Raw genomic sequence first — 11,698 nt, 5'->3', positions numbered from 1 at the left:
CCTTTCATCTACTCTCGCCATTTTTTATTTTGTGTCAAGAGTATACTTGACCTTTCATGTACCCGGTCCTTGTGAGTGATTAAAATAAAATGTGGTGTTGAGAGTTACTTTTTCAGCCATTTTGTCCTTGAGAGTTACTCCCTCATAATTTATTCTTGTTAGTTTGTTGGGCATGTTAGATTAAGGGGCGCAGTATTGGCACCCCCATAAGTGGGACCACTTTGACAAAAAGTAAAACAATAATGGTTATTCCTTATATGTCCTTCTACACCCCCACATGCCCATAGCTCTACGGCAGGCAGTTATCGCAAGATCGTACAATCTACGACAGGCAGTTGCCGCGAGATCGCACAATCCACGACATTGAGTTGCTGCGAGATCCCATATCCCACGGCAGGCAGTTGTCGCGCATTTTTTTTTTTTTTTGTGTTTCTTGTTCTTTTTCACTTCAAATTTTGCGTATTTAACACACACGACATATGGATACTTCATTTTTTTTTCTTTAAAGTTTATTTATACACTCCAAAAACAACACCAAAACCATAACAAAAAAAATGTACGATTAAGCCATAATTTTGCTATCTAGCGGCAAATATTTTCATATGTTATAAAAAAAATTTGTGATCAAATTAATGAAGAAGAGTTTTGATAATTAACACAAGCAAAGACTCCATTTTAGTAAACAAAATTATCTTGCGGCAACTAACTTTTTTTTACGGTGACTATTAAAAAAAAATTAAAGAAAAAATGACCCACGGCAACCACCTTCCGTGGGATATGGGATCTCGCGGCAACCCAATGCCGTGAATTGTGCGATCCCGCAGTAATTGCTTGTCGTTAGTGTATTTTGTGTGTTTAATGGAGGGGTGCTAGTACCGTTAAATTGGTCAAAGAAGTGCTAGTCCCATTTATGGGGGTGCCAATACCGCGACCCTATATTAATGACTTTCAATCACGTATTCAAATGTGTGTAGTTGAATTGTCATTGTTTTTGTTTTTTTTGGATAATCTTTGTCATGCATTGTAGTTTTAGCTTGACTTGGGATCACATATTAATTAGCACCTAGAAACCAATAATGAAGATACAATCTCTATTTTGTACATGATTATCCCTTCGGGCAATAGGCAGTGTAATAACATACTAACATCTATTCTACTATATAATTAGAAAGTTCCTGATTTTAATTAGTTGCCCGAACCCGAAAGTTCCACCCCTCAAAATTAAAATGCCCTTTAAGCCTAAGGGTGTACTGGTCATTTACACGAAAAATTCAGTTATGCCACTGAACAATGCGCCTTTCCGTCTCTTCTTCTCACAAACAAAATCCCCGCTTCTCTCTCTTTCATTCTAACCAGTGGCGGAGCAATGTAAAGGCCAGGTAGGGCGTAGGCCCCTCTCAACTTAGGACAAAAACTAAATTAGTAGTACTTGTTTAGGCCCACCTAATATTTTAAAATGAAGAAAAAAAACCAAACTATTCAGGCCCACCTAGCTAGGCATTAGGAGGAGGTTTGGTTTGCCTGGGTGATTCTATTTATGCATTCAATGCTGTCATTTCTAGTCGACGCCAGAAAATGGTGGACTAAGGTTGCTTTTCCTAGTACTTTTACAAAATAAAACGAAGGCCTTTATGCTCGAAAATAAATTAAAAGAATTTTTAGAGTGAGCATAATCCAAAATTAAATCGAAGAGAGGCAAAATAAGAAACATAGCTAGTAGAAATATGTAATGGAGGTCATCACTACTTCAAATGAGTTCCTCATAGCACTTTACACTAGGCCTTTCTGCAGAAATTTCCTGGCTTTGCTACTGATTCTAACCAATACGTCCAACATCCCAAATATGACTGTCCTTAAAAAACGATTTCTATATCTATATCCACTGGAAAGTCTTTCTTCCTTTCTATCTCCTCTCCACCAAAACTCGCTGGAATTTTCAATTTGATCGAGAACTTGCAACAAATTTTTTAACTTGAAAAGGTAGTGTTTTCATTGCTTTTCTATGGTGTTTTCTTTTTTCATTTCAAAGACGTGATTTGTTTCTATTTTTTATTTTTTACATTTACAGTTAGTGTTCCAATTGCTGAACTTTTTCTATTTCAAACACAAAAAGGTTTGATTCTATTTTTCCTAGAAAAACATTTTTTTTGTTAAATAAATTTTGCGCCTGCGAGCGGTTTACAGTCATTTTTAAAAAATGAGTTTTCCTTCAAAAAAAAAATCTTGATATTTTTCTCATACCATTTCGTTCACTTTTGATTATTCAGCAAGCTTTATGTATTGCAAACTTTTATTTATTGACTGCTACTTAGGACACATTTTTGTGTCAACCAGGTTGGATCAACATACTATTGGACGGACATTAGGACATTCTTCAGTTTTATTGCTCATGTTCTTCAGTTTATAGTTGGTACCATTCATTATGTTACATGTTGCTTTAATTTGTTGTTTATATACCGGTGATTACCAATAAATGCCATGTTCATACAACGAAGATGGTTCTTCATTTACAGCTATATATTAAAAAATCTACTTCATAAATTTAAGCTTAGTGTCATTTAATTACAATTTAACTTTTTAGTGGACTTCAATCGAATAGTGGAATGGGCCACTTTTTTTTTTTTGAAGGTTTTGTTGTGAATAAATTGTTGGAATCTCTAAGTGTATTTCGAAATACTTGTGAGTGTGTGCAAAGTGGAGGAGATGAACCATATGTGTTCTCTCCACTTTAGTGCATAGTAGATAGTCCCACATTGGTTATCCACCACATCGGGTAGGGTTCGGGCTTGGGCTTGGGCTTCTTTGTTGTGGGTAGTGGTTAGACCAATAGCCTAAACTTGTTTTGCCTTTTTTCTTGAAAGCAAAAAGTTTCAAAGTGTTCTATTAGGAGTTGGTCTCTCTTCCTCCTAACCTCTATAAATAGGGACTGTGAGTCCATAGAGAGAAGTGACTTGATCGAAACTTAACTCGAGAAACGTAAAACTCAAACCAAATTTTTCTTCTTCTTCTTCCGTCGCCGGCCAAAAGAGAGTTATATTGTCGTTCTAGAGGGTAGTTTGTTCTAGTGCAAAGTCAGTCAGCTTTAAACCATTGAATCCTCGTGAGGAAGACGCCATCGCATTTGCCTTTCTCGCACCATTGGAAGGGGCTTAAATCTTTCCTTAAGGACGACTAATCCGCGCTTTGGTTATTCCCGTTATTCTTTGTCCTTTGTTTCTTCATTTACATTTGTTCTTTCGTTTCTACTTTAGTTGCTTTGTGTTCATACAACTATTCTAACAATCTTAAGGAAAGAGTTTTGTAGTAGAACAAAGGAGAGTGCTTTAATACGGCAATCAAAAGATAAGTCTTTTACTTTGAATTATTTTTGTGTTATTGTGTTATGACTTTAGAAATTTTCTAATAATTTCGTTTTTGTTAGGGAAACCAATTAAAGATTCAATATTTATTGATCTTTTGTGGTTTATCAAACCCTATATGGTTGTAGACCTTTCTTCTACGTTTGTGGGAGTCAAATATGAGATTTCTATCAAGAAAAACGTCAAAGTTCGTCTTTTTGACAGCTGCGTCACTCGTTACGGAAACTGCTATAACTTTCAGCTCAGAGCTCGGTTTTGCAATCCGCTTCTTGTGTTGGATAGCTGATTCAAAGAGCTTTCCAGTGGTATAAGGCTTGATACCCAATTCATCCTGAGCTGGTTTAGAATTACAGTTCTTTTGAACTGTTTTTCTAGAATGAGGAAAATATGGTAATCCGGTTTTTCAATCGGTTAGGTATCGTATTCTTTCACTCTTTGCAATTCTTTTGGTTGAATTATATGGTGATATTCTTGCCTTGAGTTGCATGCTAGTTTTCTTAGGAGGAAAATCCCTAAGCTTAAACTTCTTTAATAACCTAGTCAACAAATTATACGTATTTATCACTGAGGAATTAATTAGTTTGACTAGAAGTAGTTTGATATTAATTTTCTTTGTACATATGTAGATGTATGTAGATGGTCTAAGAGAGACCTTAAGATAGTTAATATCAACCACACTCAAATCTTGGATAGTAATTATAATGTATTCAATGCATAATTGCTTACCTTTATTGAGTGAACGTGTTGTTAGACGATGGTTATAATTGTACTGTTGTGAAAATATATGTTAGATGAAGTAACTTGTAGCTTATATCCAATATAGCATATGTTAAAGTTGTGTAGCATGCTAGTTTTGGATATTAATAATCGTGGATTTACTTTAAACTTGATAATAGTTTATTGATAGAATTTTCTAGTTGAAGACATTAATGGGTTGAGCCATTAGATGTTGTGGTAGTACTTGAGGTCTTGTTGATAGGGTATTCTATCTTACTTGAGCTCATGTAAAAAGAGGAGGTGGAGTCCTCAGTTGTTTTGCATATTCAGTGGCTAGATTTGCTTAAATATCATATACTTTTTGTTGTGAGGGGTACAGTTAAAGTTTACTTTTTCTGAACCTATGATATGATATTTACCATGTTTGGCATGAATGCATTATTTAACATTGACATGAAGTTTAACCATGTCATATATTATTAAGTAATGAGCATCGTTGTCTATGAGAGGAAACAATATGAGAAACAATCATATCCTCCTAAACCTAATTTAGTCAAGGAGATGTAAGGTTATGGATTGTCTTCTTAGACAATATCCTCCAGTGACTATTTTAGACAAGGAGATGTAACGCTTGTGGATTGTCTTATTAGGCATTATCCTCCTATGACTATGGATAAATAGCCAAGGTGATGTACAAGTGCGTGGATTGTCTCCCTATAACAGTTGGAATGTTGAATGATGAAAAGAATGATGATAATGATATTATCTCGGGTAAAACCCTTTTCATCTAATTCTTCTATTCTTTAAGATTCATTAGAATCTTTTTTGGATTTCCTTTCATATAGATAACATGAACATAATATGACTATGTTTAATATGATCCAGAATCATAGACTTGAGTAAAGTATATTCTTGTCATAAGAGTGCATTTTATTGTTGTTGTTTCTTTTAGTGTTTGTAGCGGTATAATGTGTTTTGCATGTAAGTTTGATTAGGTTGAGTAACTATTGAACTGTGGGGGTGGTGACCCATATGCATAACACTGTTTTACCATAGTTCATCTCACAAGATAATTGGAAAGACACTGAACTACAAAGTATGGAAAGGTCTTGGACCTATCAAAAAATGTTTCAAAATGTGGGGGGGTGTCTTGCCAAGGCTATTGTGAATGAATCTAAAAGAAGTCTTTTTGAGACCTAGAATTATCTAGTAGATATTCATTGGTGAAACTCATAATAGTGATGTTTGTTTTCAGTTGTCATGAGTGATAACAATTTTGTAGATACCACACTATTATTGAATGTCTTATATGCTAATTTTATTTGAGGTTGTGCTTTCTGAGAAATTGGCATAGAGTGGTTGAATGTTCATAATGAACTACATAAGATAATCCCATTATTTCTGCACAAGAAATTTGGAAGACTATCAATGAGTATTTCCACCATTCACGGTGATGATGTTTATATGTTTCTTGAGGAAGATTCATTAACCTATAAGGAAGTTGTGCCGCATGAGAAGTGTCCTTTTGAAGGATACAACTCCTCTAAACCGGACTCTTGATTTATTGGGGATCTATAGGTTGAATTGGATCTTCAAGAGAAAACTAAAACGTGATAGTTGTATTGCAAAATACAATGCTAATAATAATATAGCCGGGGGTTTCAATCGAGACAAGATTTATACTATTTTGAAACCTTGCTCATATAACTAGAATTTCTTCTACGTAATTCTAAAGACTCTAGTTGAGTAGTTGTCTTGAACTACAATACCAAGTAGTACCGGTGATGAAATGAAGGTATACAATTTAGTTAAATCTTTGTATGAGTTGATTCAAGCCTATAAATGGCATGAGCAATTCAACAACATATTAGTGTCATATGGATGTCAAAGTACCGTTGTTGATAAAAATGTGTACTTTCTTTAGAGCAAAGCAAGACATATGTGTTAATCTCTCTTTGTTTAGATGATTTAATATCATGAGTGCTAGCATTGAGAATGTGTATGAGACGGAGAAATTCTATTTGAAACACGCCATAAACCGTCATTGAAAATGATAGTTTATTATGTTGTTAAACTCATTTCTCAGAATCGCTATATTCAGGTTGTCAAGATGTTGACGCTTTGAATATGGTTGAAGCGTCACAAATACCTTAAACCGTGACCGGATGATGGTATAAGGGAATTTCGGCACTACTGAATTGAATGACCGGTGAATATATGAATTAAAACTCATGTTGGTCTCATTATATTGTTCTGACAAAGACTTAGTAGAAATATTTTTCATTGAAAAGTATGGGTATTATGATAGTAAGCATGTGTTAACACCTTTTGTGGCATATATCCATCTTATGAAAAATAATTTCCTTGTGTTTTCTCATACTAAATATGTTAATATCATTGGTAGCCAATTGTACTTGATGGATAATGTATGTAAGACATGACATTGCCTACATTAATGGCATCTTGGTGATAACTCATTGTGTCCTTATAAGGAACTTTGATGTATATTGTCAGATTATTCCAATTATTTTAGCAGAGCCATTGATTATGGACTGATATTTAGTAGATTTCCATCATTGTTAGAAGGGTAATATGTTATAAACCGGATCCAAGAATGTTTATGTGTTTACCTTTGGTGGAAATTGAGTGTCTTGGATATCATCCAAGCTAATCGCTTTAGAAAAGGCATGTGATGATGATTTGAGTGGGTTAGCAACCTCTTGGCAAATCTTCTCATTGGCTCTAAACAAACCTCGATGTGTATATGCTTTGCAACCGCCTCATTGCAATAGCTAAGACATGTTATCTTATGTGCAATGGGAAAAGAATACATGTAAGTTGAGATATAACTTAATCAAGCAAATTGCTAGAGATTATGTTAGGTTGGACTTAGTTTGGCCACATGTTTAACCGCATTCACTTCATTGGAGGCAAGTGGTTATCGTCGAGGGGATGGGACTTTTGCCTTAAATAGAGGGCTTACAATCGACGGCAACCCCACCCATGTGATTGGAGATCCCATGAATTAGGTTCAAAGGGAAAAACAAGTCACCTCGCCGCTCTGGTATGCTATTGTCTTTCTTTGAGACGCGTCCCACCCTATGACTAGATAGCATTTTTTGTATACTTTGTATAACTTGAATTGCAATGAGTAAGGATGAGTTATTTTACTCTTATTGGAATCCATAGTCCATTTTATAATGAGATAGTGTATTTTAACCGCAATGTACACTTGATGGATATCCACCTACGTGAATGTAGAACTAGAACTAGGTTCTTCTTATGAGTATACGGGCAAATACTCTAGAGCATTCATGGAACACAGCGTATGAAGGCCAAAAAGCGCAACACCCGAAACGTGCATATAATGAAAGAGCAATGTGGGTGCATGTCCTCTATTTTACTACAAAGGAATGTTGGTTCAAAGATTTTTAATCCACCACTTTCACGTATTATAAGACATGTTACCCTATGACCGGTTCAAGCCCGAAAAGCACCAAGATCTTATGCATTGTTTTTTTCGATTCTCTCCGGCATTTCGTTAACCCTTTTCTTTTTTTAATATCCTATTCCAAAATAGTGGGGGACTATTAGTATTTTGAAATAGTGGGGATTGTTGGAATCTCTAAGTGTATTTCAAATACTTGTGAGTGTGTGCAAAGTGGAGGAGATGAACCATATGTGTTCTCTCCACTTTAGTGCATAGTAGATAGTCCCACATTGGTTATCCACCACATCGGGTAGGGTTCGGGCTTGGGGCTTGGGCTTCTTGTTGTGGGTAGTGGTTAGACCAATAGCCTAAACTTGTTTTGCCTTTTTCTTGAAAGCGAAAGTTTCAATGTTCTATTAGGAGTTGGTCTCTCTTCCTCCTAACCTCTATAAATAGGACTGTGAGTCCATAGAGAAGTGACTTGATCGGAAACTCACTTCGAGAAACGTAAAACTCAAAACCAGTCCTTTTCTTCTTCTTTCTTCCCCGTCGCCAAAAAGAGTTATATTTTTTGCTCTAGAGGTAGTCCGTTCTAGTGCAAAGTCGGTTTCTTTGTTAACCATTGAATCCTCGTGAGGAAGACGCCATCGTTGCCTTTACGCACCATTGGAAGGGGCGAAATCTTTCCTTAAGGACAGCCTAATCCGCGCCTTGGTTATTCCCAGTTATTGTTGTCCTTGTTTCTTCATTGCTACTGTTCCTTCTGTTCTACTTTAGTTGCTGTGTTCATACAACTATTCTAACATAAATAACTGCAGAAACAACGTTACCCACAACAAACGGATCAATCCAAAGCAAGGATCGATCCTTCTCAATAGACAAAACTTCAACACCCTCCAAACAATATCCCAACACTTCTCAATATCAAATAACAAGCATATAAAGTAAAACAATTAATGTAAAAGAAGAACAAACCACAAGACGAGATATATTGTGGTTCGGCAATTTGTCTACATCCACACTGCGAGTTCCAAGCTTTACTAGATGTCCGGAGTAACAGATTACAAGTCTTTCAATTCACTCACAAAGAATGAACACTCAACTCACAAAGAATTGCTCTCTTATAATCTCTCTCTTTCTTGGTTTTGGAAAAGTTAGGTTTCTACAGAAAAAACCTATATTTTATACTGTTTCAAAAACTTCGAAACAAATGAATTTCGCGTCTTTGAAAACGGTGGAGCGGATCGCCGCCGACCCGCCAAAAAATGAGCGAAGTCGCCGCTTTTAAGCTCCTCGAGGTCACCAAAGGCATGAGCGCAGGGTGCACCCTTGTCAAGGCAAAAGTGAGCGCGGGTGGCGCCCTACAAGTGAAAGAGAAAAAAAAAACACATTTTTCTCTACAGGTTTTATGATCTTATATAGTGTATTACTAATATGTTGATTCTTCACCGTTTTATTTGATAGGTTTCTTCGTTTTTAATATGCATGTTTTGCAAAGTTTTCTTATGAGCCGGCTTTGATTTGTAGAGTTTTAAAGCTTTCAATCAAATAGTTGTTGCAGTTGCCGCGGACCCAATTCAGAGGGTGTAAAGGGTGGTGATTGATGCTTTTGGTGTGCAACCCAAAAACTATGATGCTTGGCCAAGAGCTTATCTCTAAATGCACCTTAACCCATTTTCTTTCATTGGTGACATCCTCTGCCAATATTGATTCATGGTTTGAACAGGTATTACTACGCAATCGCAATCCATGACAGGAAAAATAAATTACGAGAAGGTGTTGCTAAACCTACATAAGAAGTGGAATGACGGGCTGACGCATTAAAGATTTGATACCCGTATATGCCAAAAGCAACGAGCAGTCGTCTAGGTTATTGAATGTTCATCCTCATTACGTGTTCTGTTTTCTTGCTTTCATATGTTTTTCTCGCAAGTGATTATAATAATAAACTTGATGGGTAATGGAGGTTTTATGGGTAATGGAGGTTTTATAGACACAGGAAAGACAGGTCGCAATGACTTTCACTGAAAAGATTACACGCACATATGCCCAATTATTTGGATAGTTTAGAATGAGCTGGTCCATTCCTATCTCATCGTTGAAGTTTGTTGATCAAGCAGTGGATCATGTTAATTCTTTTATTTGTTGTTTCAGACTCGCTTAGCTGAGGAGTGGTAGCATCCAACTCAGCTTGCACGGGCGTCACTGATTGTTAGCCAAAATAATCTGTCGTGGGTAAATATTGTCAGCCCAATATTTCAGCCCAAATATCATGATTAATTAGAAATATCGATATTTCGCACATAGTTTATATATTGCAGGTTTAAAGTGGGAAAAGAAGGAAGAAGATGAGAAAGGACACGTGGTAGGAAATAATTGGGCAAGACTATAATCGGAGCACTATAGAAAGACCGGAAAGAGAAGAAATCAGTCATTCCATTTTCATTACACAAAAAGCTGTAAAGTGAGAGCAGAGAGAGAAAAAGAGAAACTTGTAACCGCCATTGTTACTAAATAACAAAACCTTATTTTTATTCTGTGGCATTCTTCATCATCAATTCTTCAGTTTTGTTAATCTTAGTTTAGTTTCACCGAACACTACATTGGCGTCGTCTGTGGTTCAAAGATAAGAAAAAATTATCTTTATTTTAGTCCTTTTGTTTAAGAGTAACTGTTTGTGTTCAAGAAACTTCAGTAAGATCAGTGAAAAAGTTGAAAAGGTAATCAAGATGCCTCCAAAGCGTGCTACAGCAAGCAAAGTCATGATGGTAAATGAAGAGAGTACTTCTCAAGTTGCGTCTAAGAATGAGGAACGAAAAACATGACGATCAGCAAGTAGAGTAATGAAGAAGTAGAGGATATACAAGAAGCGGAGGTGTCTTTGAAAGTTTTGTTGAGAAGGTTGGAAGATTTGGAAAAGCAAAACAAGATCCTAATGGCTGAAAATAAAGCTGCAAAGGAAGAGAATGAGAGGTGTGCTGAAGACGCTTTGTATGAGAAAGAGGGTGAGGTCGGTGTCGAGTTCAGGCACTCTAGTGGTTAGGAAGAGTCATGTCGAGGAAAGGAGGAAAAGCCACCACGAAGAGGTGCAATCGGTGGCGAAATCGACGCCAAAGACAATACAAGAGGAAGAGGTAAAAATGCCAATCACGAAGGAAATGGTGTAAGAGATGATGCAGAGGCAATTTGGGGACAAGTTGTTGGAAAATGTTTCAGCCTCGATACGGAAGCTAGCAGACGATGTGAGTCAAAACCCATTGAAAAAGGATATAGAGAGGGTGACATTACCTCCAAAGTTCAATCAGTATGACGGGACTTCTGATCCCATTGACCATCTGTTTAGCTATCGACACCAGTTCTTGATATATCATGGTACCAAGTATTGGGATTCTGTACTATGTCGATCATTTTCCTCAAGCCTTAAAGGTAAAGCACTAAAATGGTTCTGTACAATTCCCGAGGGAACCATTTCGTGTTTTTGTGAAATTGAAGAAATATTCCTCACCAACTACGGTCACCAGAGGGTGAAGCCAAAGCAGGTGTCGGTCTTATTTCAGCTGAAGCAAGGAAAGAAGGAGTCATTAAAGGATTTCTTGGCTAGGTTCAAGGTCAAAATTCAGTCAGTGGAAAGGCTAGATGAGTCTAAGATGATAGCTGTCATGGCTTTCCAAACTAGTGTGATACCGTGGTCATTTATGCACAAATATCTTTTGAGAAAAGAAGTTAAAAGTCTACAAGAGTTGTATGACAAGCTAAGGCTGATAGAGATATTCGAGTAGAGGAAGGATTGAAGGCAGCCACGGTGCAAGCAGTATTGGAAGTCTCTGACACAGGGAAGAGAGACAAAGATAGTAGTGATCGACATGAGAGTAGAGACTCCTCGAGGTTAGATAACAAAAGACCTCAGGAGCAGTATACAAACCGAGATAATCAGCCACAACAAAGAAGGAAGTATGAGAGAACATTGAAAGAAGTGTTAGAGCCTATTAACTTCATCGCCATCAATACTACAGCAGAAGATATACTGAGGAGGATAGCGAAAGAAGATTTCCTGACCTGGCCAAAGTACCCTCTCAGGGAGGTGAAGGGCAGGCCTTTCTGTCAATTCCACAAGGTTGAAAACCATGAAACTAATAGATGCTTACAGCTATTAAAGGAGATTGATAGGTTGATGAAGGATGGGAAATTGTGA

General features: G+C 36.7%; 1 protein-coding gene across 1 annotated transcript; it reads left to right on the top strand.

Annotated features, from left to right (window-relative positions):
- Positions 1-10,676: 10,676 nt before the first annotated feature.
- LOC147507824 (uncharacterized) lies at positions 10,677-11,698 on the top strand. Its single transcript, XM_086596468.1, has 2 exons — positions 10,677-11,181; positions 11,259-11,698. Exons 1-2 carry the CDS (start codon positions 10,677-10,679, stop codon positions 11,696-11,698), a joined length of 945 nt encoding a protein of 314 aa, XP_086452594.1.

This window comes from Coptis chinensis, chromosome 3 (genome assembly GCF_015680905.1).
Source record: "Coptis chinensis isolate HL-2020 chromosome 3, ASM1568090v1, whole genome shotgun sequence".
Taxonomy (NCBI): domain Eukaryota; kingdom Viridiplantae; phylum Streptophyta; class Magnoliopsida; order Ranunculales; family Ranunculaceae; genus Coptis; species Coptis chinensis.
Note: the sequence above shows the minus strand (reverse complement) of the source record. Positions and strands in the feature narration are given on the sequence as shown.